Source organism: Vespa velutina, chromosome 1 (genome assembly GCF_912470025.1).
Source record: "Vespa velutina chromosome 1, iVesVel2.1, whole genome shotgun sequence".
In the NCBI taxonomy this organism is placed as follows: Eukaryota; Metazoa; Arthropoda; class Insecta; order Hymenoptera; family Vespidae; genus Vespa; species Vespa velutina.
In genome coordinates, this window is record NC_062188.1 from 16,187,672 (window position 1) to 16,215,361 (window position 27,690).

Genomic DNA, 27,690 nt, shown 5'->3' on the forward strand with positions numbered 1-27,690 from the left:
TACATAAAGTTCAGTGATATTTTAAATGATAATTAGAATAACAACATGGTAATGGTAATTACCATTTAAAGTGTTGCCGGACTTTATTTAATACATATATATATCAGTGAAACGGCAGTAATCGATCGTGAAATAATTTTCACAAAGAAAATATTATATTGATTTTCACTTTTGGTAGTGAAAAAATGTCTGTACGGAAAATCTCACGGCAGCCGGAAGAAGGGACCAGATGTAGATTTTTTTTACTGCCAAGTATTTAAAAAACTTTGTTTTAAATTATATTGATTATATAGGGTAAAGTTTTGTCCGTTATATATCGTTCGAATATAATTACAAGTCATTTATTCTAAAAATGCACATATATAATAATCCTAAAAAAACAATATATAATAATTTTTGTTATATGTACTCTGTTTATACATATAGCTTACATACTCATTCTATTTCATTACGACTTAAAAGATATAGCAAATTATTTGGTAATATTAGAAAATTATATATATGAACGCACGTTGTGTATATCTAGTGATTTTTAATTCTTTTTACAATTTTTTTTCTTATGAAAAATATATTACAGTAGACAACACAATATTGATAACGATATTAATACATCAACTAATATATACAGTTGAAAACCCTCGTCCGGCCACCGTATTAAATTTCTTTTGATTTAATCTATCAAAAAAATATGATCTTGCAATTGATAAAAAATAAAATCTTTAAATTACTGTATATCACATATACTTTATATATATTTGTGATATATTTGTAATAGCATTAATAAAAAAGAAAAGCGCAAGAAAAGTAATGCAGACAATATAGTAGATTATTACCAAATTGTACAATTGTGTGAAGGGGTTCAAGAATTTTATAAATTTATGAAAATATATAAAGCACATTTTTCACGAGTATACGTGGCACGACTTGAGAATTACATAATATATGCTAGGCAAATAAAAAGTAAATATAATTGAGTGCCTAGCTATATCCATTATTTTTAAACAAAATGATGGTCAATGCATATTTTTCCTTGTACGGGTAAGTGTAAGATGAAAACAAAAATTGCACATACATACGAGTGTTTGTAATTCTGAATGATTCAATAACGCGCGCGTGTGATATTTCTCTTATAGTAATATTAAACTGAACTTTGTAACATTTGTAAAAAACAAAAAACAAAATGAAAGAAAGAGCTGGACTTCTATTCATATGGAAAAAAAAAAAAAACAGAGTATTGATATACAAATAACTAAACAATTCGATTTTTTAAGTTATGCATATTAAAAAATGGCATAAATGTCCCTTTAATATTTTTTGTATTTAACTATCAGTATGGATCTATGATAATAGAAAACTTCAATAAATTATCTTAGCAAATAATAAACAATGAAAATTAAACTATGATGAACCGATGCAAAAATTGATATATAAGTTTTTAAATAATAATAATTAAAAGTAATAATATGATGGAGATATGTCGTAATTGTTAAATTGTATTTGCATTGGATTTGTTTTCATTGAAAGTACTTTCTTTTACTATTTTCGTATATAAGTTATCTTATTTAATTCATAATAATGTTTTTCAATAATTATTAATATGTATTTTTACTGAATGATTACTTTGTATTTTTCTGTATGTAAGCAAACATAATAACAGTAGTAATAATAATGATTATTATAATAATTTTGTTTTATATCAGCTTTCACAAAATCAAAAAATCTATCATATTTCGACTCTTGTACTGACAAATCACGGTTATAATACTTTGTAGTATGAGTATCCTGTTTATTAAGAATTATTTCCTCTCATATAAAAAAGACGTATAGGCTCATCCAAATATGGCTCTACAAAATATATTAAATTAATTTTACTGAAATGAATTTTCGTATTTTAATAAAATACGATAGCTTCATATATATTTGGAACATAAAATTTTAAATATATCTTGGTTTGATATTTTTTGAAATAGTCACTGACATTGAAGTAATGATTTTTGGATACAAATATCATAATAGTAACTTGATTCTTGAATTTGATCATTTGCTTTATTAGAAAACACTAAGCATTTTTGAATAAAATTTTAGAATAAAAATTATAGGGTCCACTGCATGATGTAAGTAAATCGCGAAAATTACCAATTGCTCTATTAATCATTGTACAAATTCTAAATATGTCAGGATTTTTAGCTTCTTTTCCTAAAAAATGAATCTATACAATATATAACTATTTAAACAGTTATTTCTAGTTCTCATTGTAATTATTCTTTTATCTTTCCATGTTTTTATACTAGTATTTCAATAGATCGACAAGCAACAATATTACTACTTTTTAATTTAAGTTTTTTACTTATTTCTAACATACTTTTTTGATTGAATTGATGATTTGAATGAATTGTTTCAATAATATAATACTTTAATTCCTATAATATTACTCTGTAGATGTAACATCCAAAGAAAATTGGTTGAAATCTTTATATTTTAAATATGCTAGAAAAAAATAATATAGTGATGACCAGTAGTCCTCTACATTAGGCATTTTTGTAATAACCAATTTTCAATATAATTCCTGTAAATGCAAATATTTGATAATGATCACCCCTTTTTTCCAGATAGAACAAATTTTGACAAATTTTTCTTTGTAATTTTTACCTTGATATATTTATTCATTCTTTTACAATATGTTCAAGTAATTGATCTGTGTCTGTAAAAATTTGTGTATGATATTTTTGAATCCTGTTGAGAAATTTATTTTTTGAAAATTTATATCTTCTTATAAGTTAATATCAGACAGTAGTTTCTTTTACATCAGTTATATATTTATATATTCTTCGATTATAGTTTTCTTTTATAAACTATATTACTACCATTATCAGAATTACTATTAGAATTACTATTATTATAAGATCTTATATTATCCCAAATAAAATTCATCATTACTACTTTAAAGGTTCTCAAATTCATTATCAACTTTTTTATGTGCTGTTTAAAAATAATTATTTGCAAAATATTAAAACAAAAATATGTATTAATAATGAAAACTCAATTATAGAACGATGTAATACAAGAATTAAAACTTCCTAATATAAGGTCATTTCTGTTGTTCCCTGGTAAAGTATATGTATTGGTTAGAATTATTTTTATTTACAAAGGCTACCGTATGATCAATTATTATCTGAAAATACTAATCCTATCGATTAAGGATCTGAGATTCATGTTTTGTTCAGAAGAATATGTACAGTACAATACAGATAAGTTGCTTATGCCAGGAATATATCAACATCTGACCGTAAAGGTAAAAATGTTTTGCTAGAATTATTCTAGATTTCAATAAAAAAAATTCTTTTTTTTTTTAATAAGTCCATTGTTTCAAATTATTAAAAATAATAATACATGGATATTAAAGTAATTAAAAAATATTGTAAGTACTAATAAAACATTTTGTAAATTCATATTCTTTAATTCAATTTGCGTGCATTTTATCAATGTTTATTATGTGCAATGTTTGCATGAACTTTCACAGGATGAATTCACTTTATTTGAGGAAAATTCATTTTTTATTATATGAAATGTTATATTTATCATTTCTCGGCAACTAGAAAATATAAATATAAAAGGAAGAAAAAAGAAAAAAGTAGAATATAACAAGATACATTAGCATGTAGTATAATTAACGATAAAAGTGCTGAATTGAGGTTAGTAAAACAAAAAGTATCGTATAGTGTCATGTGTATGAAAATAAATAACTTTAATTTTTAAATAAGTATAATACTAACAAATAACTTAATAATATTATAAATCATATATATATATATATGTGACTTATAATAAGAAACAATATTCGAATATACATTTATATTTATAGTTATGTATTGTTGGAAAAATGCTTTAAAACTGCCTTTTCTATACAATTATGAAAACGGATAAAGAATTTTAACTGTAATGAAAAAATTTGTATAAAATCCTGATGCATTTAAAAATTACACTTTTTTAAAAGAAATAAAAATGTCAGAAGTAATTGTATTAAGTGATTCCAACGAATCTGATTCATCGATAATTAATCAAATTAATCCAGAAATAGAAAATTCTCAACAGCATTCTTCATCTGATGATTTTGATTTTCCTGAAGTTCAGTTTGATTATATTACTAATAAAAATAATATTACTGATACGAACAAACCATGTCAAAGACAATGCGCCATAAATGATAATTCTAAATCATTGAATGTTATTTCAAATGTTGAAACTAATAATGAAATGTTTACAAGTACGCTTTCTAGAAAGAGATCTTTTACGCATGATATGTCTGATTCTTTTGAATCTGATCGATATGAAGAAAATATTTGCACAAATCAACAATTGTTTAAAGAACCAATAAAAAAGAGTAAATATAAATTGAAAGAAGAACGTCGTAAAAGACAAGAGAACTTAATAAAAGAAAAAGCATTAAAAGCAATAACAGCTAAAAAATTAAAGAATATTAAACCAGGTGAATGTATAAAATTTATGAAAGTTATTTTGGATAAACGTATAGAAGAATATAACTTTCATCCAGAAATTCTAGTAACATTAAATGATACAAATGTATCATATAATTTTATCTCACATTTAATTCCTAAGAGTATAACTTGGGAGAGAAGTATAGAAAAAGATAGCGTAAATGAAAATAATAAAATATACACGAAAACTATTAAACAAACTGAGAAACATATAATTGTTATTTGGAATTGGAATGAGGTAGTAGAAAAATTAACGGACGATAGTTTTTGTACAAGTATTTCTTATATAAGGACTTTATTGCCAGATTATAATATGACCTTAGTTATTTTTGGTATACAAGGATATTTTCTATATTATAAGAAAAAGAATAAATTAAAAAACAATAAGGGTTCAGGAAGTAAGTCATGTAATAAGATTGAAGACTTTAAAGTATATAGGGAATCTCCAGAAATTTCAAAACAACAACTAGAAATGTGTCTTGCTGAAATTCAAATAATTAATAAGTGTAATAATAGACTTGTTGAAAATGCAGCAGACTTAGCATTAATGATTTATCAATATACTAAAGCTATTGCAGAAATACCATATAAATTAGAAAAGAAACAACATTTTGACAAAGAATATAATTGGTACATAGCAGGAGATAATAGAGACACAGTACGGGTAGATAAAGATGGAAATGGATTGAAAAGATTATGGCAACAACAACTTTGTCAATTTAATTTGAGTAGCCTGGAAATTGCAGAAGCTATTTGTTCTGTATATAAAAGTCCAGCGCAGTTAGTTGAGGTATGATTCTTTTATTACAATATATAATGGATATATATTAACTATATTTTTAATATTCAATATTGTATTTTAGGCTTATATGAATTGTACGTCTACAGATGGTAGCAAATTATTAAAAGATCTTCCTGTAAGTAATAAAAAATTCTGATTGGAATTAAAAAATATAAAATATTTTAAGTCATAATATAGATCATAATGAAAATAATTATATATACAATATAATAATATTTATTATATTTGTAGATTAGAAGAGCAGTAAGACCCCTTTCAACAACCAGACGAGTTGGTCCTGAATTAAGTAAAAAAGTTCATATCATGTTTACTTCTGAAAATGGTGATATTTTGCTTGGTAATGATTAATAAAGATATATTTTTTATCTGCATTATCATTTACTATGAAGAAGTTATAGTGAAATATGATGAATGTTTATTACATTATAAGATTTTTAATTTGTGTATCCATGCAATACATTGTACAAATTTTCAATATATGACTACACAAAACATTTTTATAAATTTATAATGTGTATATATTTATTAATAAATTTTATAACACTTACTTTATTTTACACAAAATAATTTATTTAATATTATTATATTTTAATAAAACCAAGTCAGAAAACACACCTAAATTTTATTAATTATACTACATATAAAAAAACGATGAAAATATATAATTATAATGAACAGATCTTTAACTTAAATTATTTCATATTGAATATAAGAAACAAAAAAACATAAGAATGTAGAGATATATAAGAACACAATAATTTGTATGACATTGATTCAATTTTCAGTATAAATGTGTACAATATGTTAAGTTGTATACAAATACAATAATATATTGTATAAACGTCACAGGAAACAACTTTGCATAACCATAATTATAATAAGACTAGATAAAATAATGGTTCATAGTAACTTTGAGATAATATATAAGTGCGTTGAAAAACTTTATAAGTCAAGAACTATACATAAATGTTATATGAAATAAAATAACACATAAATGATGATAAAAAATTATTTTATAAGTTAATAAATAATTGTGAAAGATATTTATTATGGAATTTCTAAGAAAATAGTTTCGTGTTTTTTAAATATCACCAGTGGAAATAGTATAATTACTTTACGGTGAAGCCTATTAGTTTGTACATTTTATAATCTACATTGTAAATAATTCTAAGATCAAAAATATTCTTTGAGAAGAAAATAATTCTACTTTGTATATAAGAACACAATAAAAATTGATATTCAAACAAATAATATATATTTAAACTTTGATATATCAGTCAATATATAAATAGAAAAAATTAAATTATTTATAATGATAATCTTTTATATCACTGCAGTAAAAGCTTTGATATCGATTTTAAGTATACATCTTTTTTGTCTTTTTTAAATATTAACTGCATGTTTGTTCAATATAATTGCATGTGTATAGAATTAATATTTTTGCTTTAAACAATAATATATATCACATTCTTTTAATATAACTAGCATAAAAATAATCACGCAAAATTTGCTGTAATGTCTGTTTTAGTCTGTTCAGTGTACATATTTACAAGTAAAAAATGAATGAATTTTTTAATGCAATAGTAATTAGTTAAACTATATATATATTCTTATTTATTTATTCAATATCCACTGAAATGTATATCTCTTATTAGCATTTTTTGAGGCAGGCATTTGTTTTATTAACATACTTTAAAGACAGCAATAATCTTCTTAAAGTACATAACAATATGAAGATATAGTAAGGTACCTTATGTTTCCAGTCCTGTAATGCTATTAAATGTAGCATGTTCGGTATGTTCTTTATTTTCAAATTTTACTTCACGTTCATTCGAAATTTCTCTTTCATTGCATTTAGTCGGAGATGTGAGATCGATTTCAGGTATTGTAACGTATTTCCTCTCTATAATATTTGTTTTTATTGCATCTTCAATTTCAATTACATCATTGGAACTATTTTCTTGATATTTTATTTGAGGTGGAGCATATTTATGATCATTTTTTTCAAAAATACATACTTTTGGTTTATTTAATCTCTGAGAAGTTTTCGATAGTAGAACTTGTTCATTTTTATCAACTTGAGAAGATTGTGTATTATTTCTTTTTGCTAAAATAATTTTAGTGTACTTAATAGTAGGTTGATTCGAACGACTCTGTGCAGGTAATCCAAGTCTAGTTTTTGTCTTTATTACTGAACTTTGTGATTGCGTTTGTAATATTACGTGGTTCATATTTTGCACAGGAACATTGGGACATATAATAGTTTGTGTCGTAGGAGTTACGAATTTATTAGAAGTATGTTGAAGTTTGTCGTGCTTGTTACTTATAAGAACAACTTTTGTAGTATTACTAAATTTTGGTACATATTTTTCTTTAGAATCTGCAGCTTGAGATGTGTATACTTTCTCAACATTATTTAAACTATCATCATCTTTTGCAAATATTATTGGTATGTCTAATATATTTCCCAAATCATCATCTATATCATTAACAATATTTTTCTTTAGTGCTGTTTGTGATCTTCCTTTCTGGATTCTTTGTAAGTTATTTGTATTTAGTGTAATTTTTGGCATTGTTTTTGTAACATTATGAGACAATTTCAATTGATTAGACATAGCTACATTAGTCCCAGTTTTATGAAAAGTGAATGGAACTGTTACAGATGAAGATGTAGTTCTGGTACTTTGGATATTTTCATTAATTGCAGTAGTATTTCCAGCTATTGTACTTATAGAATCTTTGTTCGTAGAAACTGTTTGTGATGATAACTGTGAGATCTTAGGTATGTCCCATATATGAGTAGGATTAAGTGCCACATGTTGAGAACTATTGGAGGGTTCTCTGTTTTCCATTGCTATAAAATACAGACGTAGCTTATAGATATTATATTGTAAAACATTCAAATATATATATATACATATATATATATATATATAGACACACACACATACGACTTCAATAAATTATGATTTTATTATTAAAGAAACTAAGAGGATTTCACTTTTTTAGGCACGACCGTAACGTGAGAATTATATTTTGAAATAATATAAAAATAAAATGGTACAATACATTATTTACTTAAATTTTACTATTAATATATTAAAATTAATTTTACTTATAAAATGAAGTAGTATGAATTTTGAACATTGCCATTCATTGTTATCCATACTTACAATGACTTATTCCATTTTTGCACTAATAAATTAAAATTTTATTATTAATAAGTTATGAACTATTCTATTCATCTTGTATATCGTAGAGGATTGGGACAGGTATCAAACAAATCCAAATTATGTGAAAAAATATTTATTTAACATAAAATAAAAATTAGCATATATTTACAATGCAATTCTTTGAATGCATTTTATGAAAATTTCATAAATAACTTTACAATTATAAAAGAATATAAATACATACAAAAGTATGTTTGTATAAGTATTTACGGTTTGCTAATAGATAAAAAATCCCCTTAGTTTTTCTTATATAATAGATTATAATATTTTACAAAGAATACCCAGAGATTTTATGTACACATGTTAATTACACTCTGAAAAAAAGTACAAATGCATGATATTTTAAAGAAAAATTACTAATGAAATTACAATGTAAAACCAATAATATATATATTGACATGTGTATGTTATATATTGACATGTGTATGTTATATAATATTGTTATAGAGTTGGATAAAAATATAACAAATAAATATTATTAAAATTCTCTTGTTAACAAAACTTTTAATTTATTTCCTCATAAATTCAAAAAAATTTTAAAAGATTTTCTAAATACTACGTAACACCATTAAAATTTATACAGTAATTTATAATAAATGGAATAGATTTGCCTTTATAATCCAAAAATGTACTAAAAAAAAAAGAAATAAAAAAAAAATAAAGGATAAGAAAGAGAATAATTATATTATATTGTTAAAAACATCATAGAATAATTAACTTTATTACAAAATAAAACACATTTTCAGATAATAAATAAACTAACTTCCAATATTTTAATTTAATTAATCAATTGATACTATAGAAAAATAAATAAATTTTATGATCATTGTAAATTTCTTATTAATTGATTAGATAATAATATTTTACCTTTTGTAACAGTTGAAGTGGTAGCTGCTGTGTTAGTTGTCGAAGAGATGTTAGGTGTTAACAATATACTTGAACTTAAAGATATACGGGAAGAAGGAGAACCATTTATTGTTGCAGTAGAACTTTTTCCATTGTGTAACAATGTCGACAAGGCTCCGTTTATTTCTCCATTTGTAGATTTACTATGTCCTATGCATAAAGACCAATTATTGAACAAAATACGTTTGTATAATTATTATACTATTAATGAATTTAATCTCTGAATTAAATGGAGAAAATGGATTTGAAAAGAGATATATTTTTATACCTGCAGCACTTAAAGGATTTATTCTTGACTGATTTCCTGTTGTCAAAACATTAATCAGTTTTGTATCACCATTTTTATCGATGATATTAGTGTGTCTATAATTGCTTGATATTACTTTTGAAAAAGTTTTATTTGTCGAAACAATAGCTTTCATTTTAGGAACATTCTGAAGTGGTATATTCGATGATATAATTTTAGGAATTTTATTTGATGCAATTGAAGATTTGGATGTATTAATTGTCTTAACTGTATTAGTTTGATCAACAGATGAACCTAAACGTATTGGTCCAATTGGTGCTAGACTTGCTAAAGAACCAATGTTTAAAGTTATACCACCACTTGTTGAGTTGGTAATTTTCTGCAAAAGACAAAACTGTATAATTACACGTATGCAAAATTTAGCAAAATTAAATGTTATTATAAAATTATTATTACTTGTGCAGGTACTCTAGAAGTTATCAAATGTTCTACAAATTGTGCTTTTGGATTACTAATAACTCGCGATTTACGTCTTATTGTTGAATTTTGATTAATATGTTGACCAGTCACTGTGACTAGAGTTGGTTGTGTACTAAAAGAACCAGCTCTTGTAACTTGAGCCAAAGATGTACTAGATCCAACAGATACTGTAGAAACTGGTGTATTTGGTCGAGATATTTTCAAAGTAGGAGAATTTGGTTCGCTCTCAACAGAGCTACTGGTTGAATTTCTTCTTTTACGACTTTCCTTTTTGTTGTTTTTGTTTTCACAATTTGTTACTGATACAGACCTCAACGGTAAAGGATGTGGCTGCAAAAGAATACTTCCCACAAAATCACCTATTTCTTCTAAAATACATCTATCTACCATGCTTTGTGTAATACCCTCTGATATTTTCTTAGCAGTCGATATTCGTAGATAATCATCTGCAGTTCCAATCACTACCAAACTTGTTTCAACTAACATTTTTTCACGAAGATCTTCTAAATCATCAGGTCTTACTAAAGAAGCATTTTGTCCTATAATAAACATAACAGGACAACGAATATCTAGTAACGTATCATCGGGTGAACCTCGTTTTCCTTCGACAGTAGAAAAAGGAAAACCAAGGCAAATTACTGCAGTTACGTGTTCCATTTGTGCCACCTATAAATTAAATAAATTTTTAAACAAAATAAGTACCTTACTTTGCATTTTAATTATTTTACAAATAAGTTAATAATTTGTATAGAAAATAATTATACCTGACAAGCCAAAGCTGCTCCAGTATTGAAACCAACAAGAATTATTGGTCTGCCAGGACAATCACTTTTAATATCCTGTATTTTAGCTCGCATAGCTTGAATTAGTTGATCAATGCATACCATCATTGTCATTCTGTTAGCGGCTAATCCTATATGTGTATGCACATTAACAACCATTCCTAATGCTCCTAACTGTGTAATCCATTTATGTTGACGAGAAGAAATACTGGACCCAATACTGGATGGAGCTATTATTAAAATGGGATTTCCTGGGAGTTTCTTCTGTAATAAAACATATTGGTATATTATCATAAAATATTTTCTACATGATTAACACATTCGCTGCGTCTCCAAAATCAAATACCTTCGCTAGGTGTAGTTCATATTTTTTTTTTATTCATTTGATATAGGTGATAACGCCAAACGGCGTCACACGTACCATAGCAACGTAAATAATTTCGCCATCCGCAGCGAATGTCTTAAAGAAATATGATATAATTATCATAGTATATTTACAAGCCTGTTATTATTTAATGTAGGAGCAATTGGATCCCACGTTCGTTTTAACAGAGAACCTAGAGTTTCCCATGTTATTGAACCATTTTTTGCATTAATATTTGGTTGTACTGTTATCATTTTATCCACAAGTTGTGGAATTTTTAATCTCAATGTTTGTAAGATATCAAGATAAATAGCTAAGTACTCTTGAGAAAGATGATCAAATAATAAACCATGTAACCATTGAGTTAATCTCCAATCCCAACCAGCTGATGCTAAAGTTTCTCTAAATCGTCTTGCTGTAGTATTTATTGATGTACGACGAAAAATTGGCTCTACTATAGCATTTGACTTTGCTAATCTTGCAAGTCGCTCAGAATTCAATATTCTAATGACTTTAGTAAATATTCGACTTTGTAAAGATGTCCACATCGACTTGTCTATTTTTTCTTCCCAGTCGTCATTATCATCTGGTCTTGCAAAATTTGCTAATCGCTGGAATTCATCCATAACATGTCGCGTTCTTGTTAAATCTAAAGGTGGAACTGGCTGCTCATCATCAGTTTTCTCTACATCAATCTCTTCATCTTGTCTATAAGTTAAATAAGAAATAATTTTTTTTACTTGGACAAAATTTAATTAAATATTAATTTAATTAAATATTAACTTACATAACTGAATTAATTTTTGGAAAAAATAATTTTTTTATTGGTTTAACATAAATATTTTCTGGTTTCCAATTCCATGGACGAGCATAAGAATGATCTTTAAGTATCACATCAACCTCCATTTCATTGATACCAGCAAGTTGATGCAGATATGTTGTAAATTTATTAGAATTATCTTCCACTGTATCTCCTATCGGACTTGGTAGCTCATAGCTACCTAGTGAAGTAGAAGAAACCAATCCAGATGACATTTTTACTGTCATAAACAAATAATATGAATATGAATATAGGAGACCTTCATAATCTTAAACAGTTCCTTTGACAAATTTTCTTTTACATAAATAATTTGTTTAGATTCTCTTTTCTTTATCTAAAATTCAAAAGAAAAATACCAATTATAATACAGGCTGCGAACATTTTGATTACTACAAAATTAATATCTCTTTCATTTGACTAATATAATAAATATTAGAATAAACAATTAATCAAAGAATGAAATTATTGAATCAAAAATATATATCATCATATATAATATTAGACATCGTATAAACACGATTAGAGTCGAAAGCTATATTGGTATGTACACTTACTAAAATAAATATATTGTTCAATATATTAACATTCCTTCTATGAGATATTATGTATTAACTGAAAATTTTTTAATCAATTCAACATATTTTATCATAGTAAAAGTAAAAGATTTATGACCTCAATTTCGAAGAACAGGAAAAAATCAGCTCAGTTACAATGGCTATCCGTTTATGTGCATTTGCATATATAAGACTAGACATAGTTCTTTTTAGATTCTCATTCTCTTTCACATATATTTTCATTAAGATGTTATTACAATTTAGAAAGAATTGAAATATAATTTAGAAAAGTAATTAAATTTTTCATTAAAACTTTATTTCTATTATGTTAAATCAAAGTAATTATTATAGATTTGCTATATATTATCATTTTCTATACGGTCATTAATATTTTTTTTATTTAGGCCAATTAGAAAATTGACATTATAATAATTCGTCCAATAGAAATGATATTTTGCACGAACCATTCAACCAATTAAAATGCCGTTCTTGTAACTTACAGTTGCAAAAGAATATGTAATAAAATAACTTTAACACAGTTGGTACACAATACATTTACTAAGGTTACCAGCCATGATTGACACTTATCATGGCGTGTCGATTTCTTGTTTTTAAGTCTCTAAAGCACAACAATGTGTGCACTATTAACCGTAATGTATTATTTGTATTAAAATTCTGGTAGTATTTGTATTTATTATATATTATGTTATCTATGCGGTTTATACGTGAAAGATGTTAAACAGATAATTGATACAATCTATTAAAGTTTGTAGTTAAGATGCTTATTGTACGTCTTTTCGGCATAGAATTTTCAGCGAGATTTTGCTTTGACGTTTTGTTACGAATCATTCTGGCATTATTGTTTCTGTGAGTATATATTTAGTTTAAAAAAATTATATACTGTATAAATATATTTTTCGAATTTGCATGGATATAATATATCGTATTTTGATAAAATGCTTTGCAGTAGTATTATATTGTGAGTTACCTTTAAATTGATAAAACTTTTTGTATACAAATAAATTATATAATTAAATATAGTATTTTTAATATTGTTTACATATAGTAATTCTATTATTATTTAAATTATAGAAAACTGGAACAAGCAGAGCCATTTACTAGAAAAATACATGAAGATGAATTATGGTTATATAAAAATCCACAAACAGATTCCTATGTTCCAACTACAGTATTATGGGTATTCTTCTAATTATTATTTCTTAAATTAATACATGACATTGAAATATATAATGATACATATTTTGTAATTTTTCAGCCTCTTGTATTCTTGATGCCAGTTGTTGTGATATTATTTTCATTTATAATCAATAAAGATAAGATTGATTTTTCTCAAGCTTTGTTATGTGTAACGTTAGCTTTGGGATTTAATGGTTTAATTACAGATATTATAAAGCTTATAGTTGGTAAGCATTAGAAATTTTTATTAACAGTTAATTTATTTTATGATTTAGTACTTGTGCATTAGTACATTTATCTCGAATAGATATCTTAATATATATCTATTTTTTACTGTTAGGACGACCAAGGCCAGATTTCTTTTGGCGGTGTTTTCCAGATGGGCAAATGAATTCTGAATTTAAATGTACAGGAAATCCAATTACTATTAGAGATGGTAAAAAATCATTCCCAAGTGGACATTCCTCGTGTATGTATCTGATATTTTTATATGCATGTAATCTACATAGAAGTTTACATATATCAATGTATTCTATTTTTAGTTGCGTTCGCAAGCTTTGGCTTTGTGGCACTATATTTAGCAGGAAAACTTCACACATTTAGCTTAACAGGCAAAGCTCAATCTTGGAAGCTGTGTTCATTTATTCTTCCAATTTGTATTGCTCTTATTATTGCATTAAGTCGTACTTGTGATTATCATCATCATTGGCAAGGTAAATTTATATACTAAGAAATATTACAATAAATATTTACTATTTATAATTTTAGATATTGTGGCTGGTGGACTTATAGGATCTTGCTTAACATACATATGTTATAGACATTACTATCCACCATTAGATTCTCAAATGTGTCATAAACCATATGCAGCATTCACTATGCAATTGCAACTAGAGAATACCAAAAATAACAAAAATGAACAAATCAAATGGATATAATATAAACAATTTAACATTGATTGTTGCCATTTAATGAAAGAACAATAATGCATTAAGTTAAATACTTTAATCCTATAAATTGTTTCCAATCCTTTATAAATAAGAACCCTCTATGAATAATAAGATAACCTATGAAAATACATTCGATGAATGATCTATCATTTTGTTTACTTTATGATCGATTACTTTCATACATACGATTGGTTGATCCTACATCCAATTGGCATCGTATCTTGTAGAGTTCAAAATCTAGACAATGACGTTAGTCAATGTTCACATTGAAATACGCGATATCACATAAAAAAAATAAGTATTTTATCATTGTTCTCTTGGTCATGCGCAACGAGTTGTCGCAAGTGGAAGCCATTTTGAAAGACATGTGATAGTGGCGCCACTAAATGAAAATTATACGGTTATAGGACAGTTCACGGCATATCTTTGTTTTTCTCTCTTTCTTCTCTGTCTCTAGATTCGCTGTTCCCACTCTACTGTTCAGCACTTCTGATGCTGTGCAAGTCGATAACATCAGTCATTCGCATACGCTCTGATCTGCCTAAAATATACGCGCGATCTCAAACTTCGGTAAAAGAAAGATAGATGAAGGAGGGAGTTACTCTTGTAAAGGCGTTAGTATAGAGAAAGAGGGGTGGGGGTGAAGTAGACTGGCATCGAATCGTATCGTGCGGCCGTTCGCCCTGCCTACGCGACGACGGCGACTCCCGTGGCGTTTCTCTTTCCACCCCCCCCCCTTATATGTATCATCGTATCAACTCGGAATATCATCGTACACGGGGTGCTTTTTTAAAGCTTGTCGTGACGCGTAGTCTCTTGTGTGTATATCTTACTACACGGTGATATTTTTCTTCGGATATTAGTAAAATGTTGTCTTGAGTTAGCTGTATATGGCGAGGGAACGCGAATGTCGTCGTTGATCGTGTTGAAGCAAAGGTAGCGACGACAACGACAACGCCAGCGCCGGAGACAGCAGTATCGAATCGCTCGATTCGTATCGCTTGAGTTTCCTTTCAATCATTTGTGTTTGTTCACTCGCCCGTTCGTTCGTTCGTTCGTCGTTCGTTCGATCATTCGTTCGTTCGTTTATTCGTTCGTTCGTTCGTTCGTTCGTTCGTTCGTTCTCTTGTAACATTTCCGCGTGATTTTACTCGGATCGATCCCTTTTTAAATTCGGAACGACGTTGTTTACGGAGGTGCGACCGGTGCGTGGTGCGTGTAAAACGTGATCTCAACATGGAAACGGATAAGATCATCGACGACGAAAATACAAATCTTCAGGTGCGCAGTGTATCACTATTTTTCACCCGAAACCCACCGCCATCTTATGTTTCCTTGTGACGAAAGGAGCTGAGTGCGTTAGTATATATATACACACCCTATCTATATATGTGTGCGGACGATGAGAAAGAGAGAGAGAGAGAGAAAAAGAGAGAAAGAGATGGATAGAACGAACGACGAGTATATAAATGTGAGAACGTGAGAACGAAAAATGAAGGCAGGAAGAAGGATATCATGATTTTTCATTTGCGAAATACGGGCTCGTGTTTATTGCACGTGCTTTTTCATATAACACCTGGATATTCGGAAATGGATATGTCGAACTTTCGATAAATCCATAACTACGAGAGTCAAAATGAGGTTAAACGTCGTTTAAAGTATTATCTTCCCTTTTTTTCTCTCCTAACATTCGTACGGGAACTTTGAGAAATGGTCAGTGTATATCATTCACAGGGGTTATTTGGTACTTATATATATATATATATATATATATATATATATATATATATATATATATAAGATGAGTCACGTGATTGATTAAGCTACATTTATCAAAAGTCGGAAAAAGAACATTTAATCGTTTATCGATATATATATCATTATGGTGTTATGTCAACGTTGGAATATTTTTTATGGACTGATACGATCAATAATCTCTCTCTCTCCTCTCTCTCTCTCTCTCCTTTCCTCTCTCTCTCTCCCCCCCCCCCCCCCCTTTCTCTCTTCGTCGAACTTCATCCCATTGGTTTATTTTATATAACTTCGTTTCTCTTATATTGCTTATTCTAATTATTAGTGCTACAGTTCTGAAATGGGGAAAGCTATTGTTCAATATTTATTATTTATCTTTATTGATCATTATGAATTATGTTTTATTTTATATTTTTCTAATAAGACCCACGATACGGATTAATACGATATTTTCTTATCATGTTTATCTTTATGAATAGAAATATATCTGTTGAAAATAAATAAGTACAAACTGTATATCCAACAAAGAAATGAATTATTTTCAAATTATTTATTCCAAATATTTTGTTTACTAACAATCAAATGTGTTCCACATTTTAAACGTTGAATTTTCTTTTCACGGAACCCCAGTTTATATTTTTTAGTAGTCTTAGCATTTTATTTGTCATATTGCATAATCAATTGCAATAGTAAATTAATTCGTGCTTCTGTACGCGCATCTTGGCGGGAACACACAAATCGTTATAATCCTCTTTGGGAAATTAAATCGATATAAAATACTAGCAAATCTTTATCTCGATGGTTTTGTTCATTTTTATTATTTGTATGATTAAAGTTCGAGATTTTTTTTTTCATAGATATACACGCTTTGTAAATCAGTAAATAATACAACTAATCAAACGGAAGTTGTTTTAAATATTTGAAATAATAACTTTGATGAATTGAAATTTTGCCACGTAAATGAATAATTCGTATATAAGTGAGATAATTCTTTTTGACTTATTTCTCTCTCTTTCTTTCTTTTTCTTCCTTTCTCTCTCTCTCTCTCTCTCTCTCTCTCTCTCTCTCTCTCTCTCTCTCTCTCTCTCTCTCTTCCCCTCTCTTTCTGTTTTTATCTTCCACTGTGATTTCTCGAATCTGTGAATAACTTACACACTACATAATCAATGTTTCAGCTTCCTTTCTGTGTCATATTATTTCTCCTTCGTCACATTTTCCCTTATAATATTTAATACCGTAACTTTTCAATGCCTTTTTTCCTCATTCTTGCTGTTTCTTTTATTATTATTATTATTAATATTATTTTGTTTTTTTTTTTCTTTTTTTACCTTCACATTATGAACGAACTATCTTCGAATATATCCGATAATTGGAACTTTTAAAAGGATATTGTATATCAGCTATTAAAGGCTATATAAAATGATATATTGATATTTCTTTATACATCAATGAAATCTGATGAAATTCGATATTTATTTCGTCACGAAAATATAATTTTTGCTTCGTAATGAATAAAATTAAAAAAGGATGACATTTCATTTTTCCAGAAACAATACTTTTTCTTTTCGCACCATGAAAATGTAACTTTTTCGTCGCAATGAATAAAATTATAGAAGAAAAATATTTAACACTTTTTATATTTGGAAATGAACGTAGTGATTTCGTCATAATTCATTTAAATAAAAAGAATAAGTGTGCTAATCAAAAGTATCATATATACATATGAAAGAAATGATACGTTATTTCGTTAGCGTAGTTGATCTTGATTAGTCGGAATTATTTCTTTCTTCTTTTTTTTTTTTTTTTTTTTTTTTTAATTTTTTATAAATTCACTAAAAAGTTTAAGGGAGCAGATTTAAAACTTCGATATAATTAATCTTATTTGATGAAATATTATTGTAGTCAAATGTGTTAGAAATAAAATAAAAATACACAAATGAAACAAATCGCAGTCAATTCCAAAAAATGATTCCAACTGTAGATTATTTCTTAATTGACTTGATTTATCCAATTGTGCTATAATTTGCTCAATTAATACCGCGAATTCTAATTTCCCAATTTATCTGCTCCTTCGTATACAAAGTATGAGCGTACGCGCGATAAAAAAATGATCACAGTTGAGATAATACAATAAAATTCTCCTATTATTTGTTAAAAAGAAAAATCAAGAAAATATTGATTAGGAACTAATAATATTTAAATCACGGTGTACTCTCATAGTATTTTTTTTTGTTTTGTTTAGATTGCATAACTGACCCATCCGAAATATAACGGATAAGCTATAAAGGAAATAATCGTGCATATTGGTTCCTCTAAGTAGGACATAGCGTATATATATATATATATATATATATATATATATATATATGTATGTATGTATGTGTGTCATGCCTATTATATACGTATATTGTTTTGTGAGGCGGTACTTCAGAATTCTTGCAAAGGTGCGCGCGAAGACAAAAGAGCCGAGGAACGTGTAGATTCGACACGAGTTCGCAGTACCGTTAGCTTGGGAGCACTTGTAGCATTTTCAGGCAATTGAGAGCTCTACGCTCCTCTGTGGCTAGACCTTCTTCTTTATTATTATGGTAGACACAGACCGCCCGGCAGCATCAACTTAGAAACGATCAACATGAACGATATAATTGAAGAAATAATGCAAATATTTTTTCTTGAGTTTTATTCGTTCAAATTCGTTTAATATAGATAGACATGCGACGATATATATGGTATGGGTATATGAATAATAAAGATCTATCAATCATTGTCCTGTCGTTGAAAATTGATAATTTAGATTGATTTTGTTAAATTATTTGAAAATAAAGATAAATAAGTTGGAATTACAAAGCATCAATATTTGTTGTTATTTATTGAATCAGTATTTTTAATATACTAATATCTTGATGATTTGATGATTAGTATTTATAATATACTAATATAACCCTAACACTTAAGCATTTATACTGACCTATATATATATATATAGGTCATTTATTTTACAAAATGTTTTTATTGATAAAAATTCTGAAGAAATAAATAAAAGTAATTTTGTAAATCTTTATTTGTTTTAAATAAGTGAAAAATTAACAAAGACTTAACGCTATGATTTTTCTGTTATTGAATGTTCGTTTATTTTTATTAGCTTTTTTGTTAGGGCGAAATTGCTCAAAATGTAACTGTCAATATTATGGAAATTACTGATTTTTTATACAAGTCATATTAAATTAATATAAAACGAATCATAAATGAATATATGTCAACATAACGAACGGTTGATTGCCATGAAGATATCAAGATATATACTACGTTCACCTAGAGTTCTTAATTCATAGAGAATTTTATCAACTGACTATAGTAACCTTTAGTAAGAAAAGGATTAAATAAAAATATTCGAAAGTATTTATGTATATTCATTTGAAAATTTAGCTAATAATTAATAGATAATTTTTCTGTTGTTAAAAATTTATTTTTTTAATTTATTTTTTTAAACAATTCAGTAGTAAAGATTAATTTGGAATTACGAAGCATTAATCCTATTATATATGATGATTATTTTTCATAATCCACCAATCAGATTATACGCAAAGTAAACGTGCAAGGCGCGGGAAGGTAGTATGATTTTTAAAAGGTCGACGATCCCTCGTGCACTTTCATACATACGACCTGCTGACCTAACGTGATTTCAAATCGATACTTATATTATTTGACGAGAAAGATTCTTATATTTTTTACCTGTTATATTTTTTTCTTCTTTTTTCTTTTTCTTTTTTAACATTATTTATCAATGATCTCTTAGTATCAAAGATATGGATAATTATCCATAATTAAATCATTTCGAATACTTCTTTTTTCTATACTTTGTGCATTAATTTTACTATGATTGTATTAATACTTAATATTATTACACGAATATATATTATTCGTGTAATGTATATTTTTAATATAATGTATATTAAAAATATACATTAATGATTCACACATTACTGATGTATTGAAATCCGTATCAACTAAAGAGATAAGATTTAGACTTATAGATAATGAAAGTTGACGAAAGTCAATTCTACTTATCGCAAAGAAAGAAAAAGAAATATGTCATATTTATGTCTTAAGTAAATATGAAACGGTGCTGTATGTTCCTCGTAAGTACAAAAGGTTTTATATATGTGAGTGCGCGTGTATGTGCGGTGAAAGTATGGATGAAACGGTCGAGTTTCTCAGTGTGCCGTGCTGCACAAGCTATTCTTTGTGTAACTTAGCCTTTATTTTATTTCTTCTCAATATTCTTATGCAAAAAAAAAAAAAAAAAAAAAAAAAAAAAAAAAAAAAAAAAATAAAATAAAAAAAAAAATTTTTATTTTTATGATGTTATATAAATATGAATTTATTTGTACTTTTTTTTATTATTATTCATTGTTTGACCATTAATCGAACGTCTTGGGAAATAAATAGAATTAATATTATTAATGCGAACGTCGAGGTTGTTTCTCTCATCTATTTTAGATATACGCGTTATCGGGAACTCTGCTATAATAATTATTTATTCGCGCAATAATATTATCTCACTGACTTGTGATCAATATATTTGCATTTTCCGTTTCGTTGTACTTTATTGTATTATTAGACGATCGACGATATTTTTCTTTCACGATTTTTATGATTTATGTGCATTTATATGTGTACGTATTATTTGAATTTTTCAATACGCTTGGATGATAATGTGGAAGGTAAAAAATTGTTCTCAAGGTAAATTGTTGGCAACGTGAGGAACGTGTTTTTATTAAAACCATTTTTAATATAATAATAATGAAAATATTATCTTAAATACTCTTTAATAAATACGATTTTACATATCAATTAGCGATTTTACAACGTATGTATATTAACTTAATCTCTTATATAAATATATATGCGACAATGTGATAAGTATGTTTCTCTCAACGAATCACGAGCAAGTCTTTTGAAAATATAAACGAGTTTGTGTACAAAAAAATGTTATTTAATTGTCAATCTTGAATATTTATTTCGGAACTATTTTGTTAATTTTCATTCTTTATGTATATTTGTGATTACAGTTTCCAATGACGATTCTCTATGATCCCACTCGTAAGAAAGAACCTTCTATGGGTGTATCGCCACAGTATGGGCAAGAAAGAGAAATTTGTATGAAATTATTTGAGAAGTGGAGTGAACCAGAACAAGTTCACTTTGTTGAACAATTATTAGCACGTATGTGTCATTATCAACATGGACACATCAATGCGTATTTGAAGCCAATGCTTCAGAGAGATTTTATTTCTCTTTTACCAAGTATGTACACTTTATTTATTGAGCTGTTGTATTTAATATTAATATATATATATATATATATATATATATATATATATATATATATATATATTTGTTGCGACCTATATGAAATAATTGAAATACTTTAATCAGAAAAAGGATTAGATCATGTGGCAGAGAGTATTCTTTCATATTTGGACGCCGAATCATTGACAGCTGCAGAATTAGTTTGCAAAGAATGGTATAGAGTTATCAGCGAAGGAATGCTTTGGAAGAAATTAATTGAACGTAAAGTCAGGACGGATTCGGTTTGGAGAGGCCTAGCAGAAAGGAGAGGATGGTGAATATTTCCTTATTAAGAACTATGAAATTTATCAGCCACTTTTCAAAGAAGTAGAGTATGCATGTTGATAGTTTATTATTTTTAAACAATTATGATATTAACATATACTTTCCTTTTTTTTCCATAGGATACAATATCTGTTTAAACCTCGACCAGGAGAGAGTCATCCGAATCATAACTTTTACAGAAATCTTTATCCCAAGATTGTTAAAGATATTGATAGTATAGATAATAATTGGAGAATGGGTAGATTTAACCTTCAAAGAATAAACTGCAGAAGTGAAAATTCAAAGGGTGTTTATTGTCTACAATATGATGACCAAAAAATAGTCTCTGGATTAAGAGATAATACAATTAAAATTTGGGACAGAAATACATTACAATGCATTAAGGTGTTGACTGGTCATACAGGTTCTGTCTTATGTTTACAATATGATGACAAAGCCATAATATCAGGCTCTTCGGATAGTACAGTAAGAGTATGGGATGCGACAACAGGTGAGATGGTTAGTACGTTGATACATCATTGCGAAGCTGTATTACATCTCAGATTTAATAATGGTATGATGGTCACTTGCTCGAAGGTTAGTACAGATGTTGTTTTCTTAATATATTTCAAAATACATATTTTTAATTAATAAATATTACATGAATATTTATTATCGTATAGGATCGTTCGATAGCAGTTTGGGATATGACATCACAGAAGGAAATAGCATTGAGAAGAGTACTTGTGGGTCATAGAGCAGCAGTGAATGTAGTTGATTTTGATGAAAAATATATCGTTTCTGCTAGTGGTGATAGGACTATTAAAGTATGGAATACGTCCACCTGCGAGTTTGTACGAACGTTAAATGGACATAAACGGGGTATAGCGTGTTTGCAATATAGGGATCGCTTAGTCGTGAGTGGCAGCAGTGACAACACTATTAGACTGTGGGACATTGAATGTGGAGCATGTTTACGTGTTTTAGAAGGTCATGAAGAACTGGTCAGATGTATACGATTTGACAGTAAACATATTGTCAGTGGAGCATATGATGGGTATGTATTATCTCTATAATAATGATAAATTTTAATATTTTTTCTATAAATTTAATACATAGTAACAGAAAAGATTACTGACCACTCATGATGCTCACATTACGTTTGTCTCGTTTATGTTGTAGAAAAATTAAAGTATGGGATTTGGTAGCTGCATTAGATCCGCGTGCACTTGCAAACACTTTATGTCTGCGTACATTAGTGGTAAGATCTTTATAATAATTTTATTATCCTGGTATAATCAAATTCGTCTTATATATTTTTGTACGAATTTTATACGAATGTAGGAACATACTGGGCGTGTATTTCGTCTTCAATTCGACGAATTCCAAATAGTATCATCATCACATGATGACACGATACTAATTTGGGATTTCCTTAATTTTAATCCATCAAATGGATCTGTATCTAGCGGTCCAGCACCAATCAATGCTTTAGCTGCCAATCAATCTGGTACCAGATCTCCTTCTCGTATGTATAATTAGATTCAATTTTTATATGCAAATGTAAATATATTTTTATTTTTAAATATTAACATTTTTTCTTTTTGTTTTTTTACAGCATTTGAGTGACTCATCAACAGGAAGATTCCTTTATTGTGATATAATTGTAAGTGTACGTTTAATTGATATCATTATAATAAATTTTGTGGTCATATATATATTCATTTAGAAAATAATATTTTTGACTTATCGTCTGTCTACCTTATTTGTAAAATTTAAAAAAGAGGAAATATAATAATATAATAATTTCATAGATTTTAATGATAAATTTCTTTTAATAATTTTATACGTGTTTCCTAATCTCATTTAGTAAAGAAATCTATAAAATAATAGCACTATTTTGTTTCAGACAAGTGGTTAGTGAGTGAATTGATTGTGTTCACGATAGTGTACACAAACATGAAGAATAAGTGTCCAGTGTGAACAGCGCCTAAACAGACATAAACATCCTAAAACTCTTAATCATGGACTTTGGTTTGTTATTTGCAGTGAAACGCGAAAGAAATTCCCTTGAGATAGGAGATATGTACTGACTTATATAAAAATATTAATTAATTTATATGCGCTTGAGGCACTCACACTGCGTTTAGTAATGAACAATATATTAAAACCATATAAATACATCCCATGGATTTGCCGTCTGCTATGGCCATATCTGGATTTCTTCTACGCTCTATGATACGATAGAAGTTGACCATTTTACTACTATGAAAAAGACTTGAAACACGCAACAAAATGAAAACGTTTTAGGGAGGCTGGATACACTTAATAAGATATTAGATGTATTATAGTAAATTAATGATTTTTTTATATAATTAATTTATGCTAAGAAAATTGTAAACTGTTGTCTGATCGGGATACTTATTTTGTGTGAATGTGAAAATGCAACTTCATAAAACAATTATGACAATTATCATGTTTCATCACTTTCAAAGGTAGCTAAGGTGGATCGCTATATCATGTTAAGTAGCATTGATATAAAATCAAGAATTAAATGTATAGAGAGATTATTCTTTTTTTTCTTTCTTTTTTTCTGTTTTTTTCTTTTTTTTTCTTTTTTTTTCTTTTTTTTTTTTTTTTTTTGATACTATTATTTTGCAATATTCATTTTACGTAAAAATGGGTAAAAGTCAACTATTTCCGCGTTGCCACATGGCAAAATGTTATTTGCATTTAAAATATTACGTTCGATATATACACAGAGAGATGTAAATATTCATGCAGACAATGTAGTATCTCTAAAACAATTGTAGTTGCTATAAAAAGTTACTGTAACTTGATTATTGATCTCGGATAGAGCATAATTTTTATGTTGTGTGTTTAATGTGTACTAATGATATTTCTTTGGATTAAACATTGAGGTTATTTTATCAATTTAAAAATTTCTCTAAAGCAGTATCGCTCTTAAATGAAATTTTATGTTTATGTCCAATGTCGAATAGATGATTTTTGTTATAATGATCAATAGAAATACAATATTGCGTATAGACATTTACATATGATCTTATTAAGCCATAAAAAGAAAATTATTTGTTTTCCAGGTTGTCATAAAATGTAATAATGTATTTTAGTATGTAATTCCACACAGCAGAGATGAGATATTTTGATCCTGTTGTAATTTTTATAATGTTCCAAAAAAATAACCGAAGCTTATTATACGTATGTAATTTCTGATATTAACTCAATACATGATTTTGGATTTTGCATCGTATATTACAAGTGTGTGTGTGTGTGTACGTATGTATGTGTATATATATAGACGCGCGCGCACACAAACATACACACACACTCATCAAGTATTAATGAAAAATATTAAACGGATACATACGATATTTTCGCGAATAATAGTTCTTACCGTGCAAAAGTAACAGCATGTAGCCAAATTGGGTACAAAAAATTGTGATGTTAAAGCTAGGAATGATAATATGAGAAACTTTCTATATATAACCGTAAGTATATACGGGGATATGTATATACGGGGGTAACAGTGTAAAATTATACTTTTATAAGTATTTAATGCATTCAAAATTTTTGTGAAATGTAAATTGTAGAGATATTATAGAACGAAATTCTTATAAATTATTAACATATTCTTCGTGTGCACATACCCAATTATATTACAGTTTTGCTGTCTATGAATGCACATATGTAGATTTTATGAAAAACCATAAACTACGTTTTCCTGCTAAGTGGTACAAGTGTATCTTTTACTTAGATTGGGGTCTTAAACCATTCAATGAATAAAGTCATTATTATTAACTAAGAATATAAAGTCCTTTAATAAATTGTTTTCAGATGAAACTTATTAAGCAATATTATTAAGGATTCTTCATATAGAGCCAAATATTACTTAGACAATATATAAGGCATTGTAGTAGTAATATAAGGCATTACATTTTTTTTTATTTACTCTTTAAAATCATTGCACTTAGTAATATGGCTTGATCATAACTTACATATTTATAGGCAATGGAGGTAAAGATGTTGAAATATCTATAAGAAAAAACATTGTGATGCTTACTATTAATATTAACATGAAATTTCATGTATGCAGATTTAATTAAGTGAAAATGAAATGAAGGCTGTGCAAAAGCTATATTCAAAATATAATACCTACACAACTGGATGAGGCAATTTTAATAAGAAGTAGTTTCCATTATTGTCATCCCTTTGGAAAAGACAAGTATTAAAACATATCAGAGATATATAAATTATAACAACAAACTTATGAAATATTTAATAAGTATTAAAATATTCTACAAAGTTAAAGAAATTTAAAAGATGGAAGAATACCTAAAAAGATAAAAAAATTAATATTTAATAAAAATGTTCAACCTTTCTTCTTAAAAAAAAAAAAAAAAAAATATATATATATATAATAAAATTACATATAGCTTGAACTATTATTATCGATGAGATAATGATATATGTGCATAACAAGATACAAATGAATAACTATACATTTAAAGTAACAAAATTATAGTATTTACAACATATGATGTTTGTAATAATCATATTTGAAAAATGGCTATACACATTTTCTGAAAAAGTAATTTAAATGTAGCATGTCGCTATAACATTTAATACAGATTGATCTGTATTATTTGTAATTATTCTGCATGCTTAAAAAATCATAGAAAAAAAAAAAAAAACAAAAAATTTATACAATTGTATAAAGTACAAGCACTGCTACAAATACTGTGCAAAATGGATTGTTTTAAATTAGAACTAGTCAACATGCTGCACGGTACAGTTCCTCTCTCGTCGATTTTTTTAAACTATTACCATTTATGTTTCGTCTTTTTGCCAAGATTTATGTGTATGTACAATAAACGTTAATTGTGAATGGAATAGCTATACTCCTTGATATATAAGAAAATATTTTACCTTGCTGATACTGTTTCATGTAAGGATCAAGATAATTATGAGATGGCTATTCGTCAATAAGATATATATAAAACAAATAGAGGATATTCTTAATATAAAAAACATATTTTTTTTAGGCTATATTACTCATATTGATTTGTATATTATTACTAAAGTTTTCGTGTAACATATATTTGGATATTCATGATATTGTCTACAACAATCAGAGTTGTCTGAAAAAATATGATACAAATTCATTTTATTAAGGCCCCAATCTGATGACATTTCATTAACATGAGGCTTATGCTTGCTACTTCAGAATCGTATGGAAACAGGTATGTTTTGCAATAAAACGAAAAATTATTTATTCACGAACAAAAATTGATGATTTATTGATTATATATATATATATATATATATATATATATATATATATATATATATAATCGCACACATATAATTAATAAATTATATGTACATTATATATATACATTTTATAGGATGTTCATCACCTTTTGTTCGAAGCGTGTATGACTTCAGCGACAGGTATGGACAAAATATGAAC

The 27,690-nt window shown here is 27.2% G+C and overlaps 4 protein-coding genes and 1 long non-coding RNA gene across 12 annotated transcripts; 4 read left to right on the forward strand and 1 right to left on the reverse strand.

Moving 5' to 3' along the window:
* The first annotated feature begins 77 nt into the window (after window positions 1-77).
* Window positions 78-5,845, forward strand: LOC124953086 (crossover junction endonuclease EME1). 2 transcript variants are annotated; one of them, XM_047503981.1, is made up of 5 exons: window positions 78-3,292; window positions 3,521-3,692; window positions 3,863-5,286; window positions 5,360-5,413; window positions 5,530-5,845. In XM_047503981.1, exons 3-5 carry the CDS (start codon window positions 4,003-4,005, stop codon window positions 5,644-5,646), a joined length of 1,455 nt encoding a protein of 484 aa, XP_047359937.1. In that variant the 5' UTR covers window positions 78-3,292; window positions 3,521-3,692; window positions 3,863-4,002; the 3' UTR covers window positions 5,647-5,845. The 2 variants fall into 2 exon arrangements, with proteins under 2 accessions (XP_047359937.1, XP_047359947.1); XM_047503991.1 differs by having other exon boundaries at window positions 78-3,692; window positions 4,093-5,286.
* Window positions 5,846-5,903: 58 nt separating this feature from the next.
* LOC124953140 (KAT8 regulatory NSL complex subunit 3) lies at window positions 5,904-16,176 on the reverse strand. Of its 4 annotated transcripts, none has more exons than XM_047504120.1 (8): window positions 15,018-16,176; window positions 12,098-12,350; window positions 11,445-12,018; window positions 10,929-11,210; window positions 10,141-10,830; window positions 9,706-10,063; window positions 9,399-9,587; window positions 5,904-8,152 (listed from the first exon to the last, which is right to left on the reverse strand). In XM_047504120.1, the coding sequence occupies exons 2-8, from the start codon at window positions 12,343-12,345 to the stop codon at window positions 7,050-7,052; spliced, it is 3,444 nt and encodes a 1,147-aa protein (XP_047360076.1). In that variant the 5' UTR covers window positions 12,346-12,350; window positions 15,018-16,176; the 3' UTR covers window positions 5,904-7,049. The 4 variants fall into 4 exon arrangements, with proteins under 4 accessions (XP_047360076.1, XP_047360058.1, XP_047360067.1 ...); XM_047504102.1 differs by having other exon boundaries at window positions 12,098-12,464; XM_047504111.1 differs by lacking the exon at window positions 15,018-16,176 and adding an exon at window positions 12,803-13,015 and having other exon boundaries at window positions 12,098-12,464.
* On the forward strand, window positions 13,241-14,980 carry LOC124953177 (phospholipid phosphatase 5). Its single transcript, XM_047504171.1, has 6 exons — window positions 13,241-13,551; window positions 13,777-13,882; window positions 13,961-14,108; window positions 14,222-14,350; window positions 14,424-14,594; window positions 14,650-14,980. The coding sequence occupies exons 1-6, from the start codon at window positions 13,463-13,465 to the stop codon at window positions 14,817-14,819; spliced, it is 813 nt and encodes a 270-aa protein (XP_047360127.1). The 5' UTR covers window positions 13,241-13,462; the 3' UTR covers window positions 14,820-14,980.
* LOC124953161 (beta-TrCP) lies at window positions 15,112-27,316 on the forward strand. 4 transcript variants are annotated; one of them, XM_047504132.1, is made up of 9 exons: window positions 15,186-16,112; window positions 21,656-21,890; window positions 22,023-22,209; window positions 22,340-22,796; window positions 22,883-23,256; window positions 23,382-23,460; window positions 23,544-23,727; window positions 23,818-23,865; window positions 24,109-27,316. In XM_047504132.1, the coding sequence occupies exons 1-8, from the start codon at window positions 16,068-16,070 to the stop codon at window positions 23,826-23,828; spliced, it is 1,572 nt and encodes a 523-aa protein (XP_047360088.1). In that variant the 5' UTR covers window positions 15,186-16,067; the 3' UTR covers window positions 23,829-23,865; window positions 24,109-27,316. The 4 variants fall into 4 exon arrangements, with proteins under 4 accessions (XP_047360115.1, XP_047360088.1, XP_047360097.1 ...); XM_047504141.1 differs by having other exon boundaries at window positions 15,971-16,189; XM_047504149.1 differs by having other exon boundaries at window positions 15,971-16,185.
* LOC124953184 lies at window positions 16,196-19,437 on the forward strand. Its single transcript, XR_007102142.1, has 2 exons — window positions 16,196-16,472; window positions 18,826-19,437. It is a non-coding gene; the product is annotated as an uncharacterized LOC124953184 (long non-coding RNA).
* Window positions 27,317-27,690: the final 374 nt, after the last annotated feature.

What these genes read in the sequence shown, in the direction of transcription:
- LOC124953140 (XM_047504102.1), bottom strand. Translation starts at nt 12,357, where the DNA reads ATGACAGTAAAAATGTCATCTGGATTGGTTTCTTCTACTTCACTAGGT. An exon ending in AAATCCTTTAAGTGCTGCAG is followed by an intron (nt 9,588 to 9,705) that starts GTATAAAAATAT and finishes CTTTATGCATAG; the next exon opens with GACATAGTAAATCTACAAAT. An exon ending in CACTTCAACTGTTACAAAAG is followed by an intron (nt 8,153 to 9,398) that starts GTAAAATATTAT and finishes TGTATTTTATAG; the next exon opens with CAATGGAAAACAGAGAACCC.
- LOC124953161 (XM_047504132.1), top strand. Translation starts at nt 16,068, where the DNA reads ATGGAAACGGATAAGATCATCGACGACGAAAATACAAATCTTCAG. An exon ending in CTAGCAGAAAGGAGAGGATG is followed by an intron (nt 22,210 to 22,339) that starts GTGAATATTTCC and finishes TTTTTTCCATAG; the next exon opens with GATACAATATCTGTTTAAAC. An exon ending in TATGTCTGCGTACATTAGTG is followed by an intron (nt 23,461 to 23,543) that starts GTAAGATCTTTA and finishes ATACGAATGTAG; the next exon opens with GAACATACTGGGCGTGTATT.
- LOC124953177 (XM_047504171.1), top strand. Translation starts at nt 13,463, where the DNA reads ATGCTTATTGTACGTCTTTTCGGCATAGAATTTTCAGCGAGATTTTGC. An exon ending in TTCCAACTACAGTATTATGG is followed by an intron (nt 13,883 to 13,960) that starts GTATTCTTCTAA and finishes GTAATTTTTCAG; the next exon opens with CCTCTTGTATTCTTGATGCC. An exon ending in CCCAAGTGGACATTCCTCGT is followed by an intron (nt 14,351 to 14,423) that starts GTATGTATCTGA and finishes TTCTATTTTTAG; the next exon opens with TTGCGTTCGCAAGCTTTGGC.
- LOC124953086 (XM_047503981.1), top strand. Translation starts at nt 4,003, where the DNA reads ATGTCAGAAGTAATTGTATTAAGTGATTCCAACGAATCTGATTCATCG. An exon ending in GTCCAGCGCAGTTAGTTGAG is followed by an intron (nt 5,287 to 5,359) that starts GTATGATTCTTT and finishes ATTGTATTTTAG; the next exon opens with GCTTATATGAATTGTACGTC. An exon ending in AATTATTAAAAGATCTTCCT is followed by an intron (nt 5,414 to 5,529) that starts GTAAGTAATAAA and finishes TTATATTTGTAG; the next exon opens with ATTAGAAGAGCAGTAAGACC.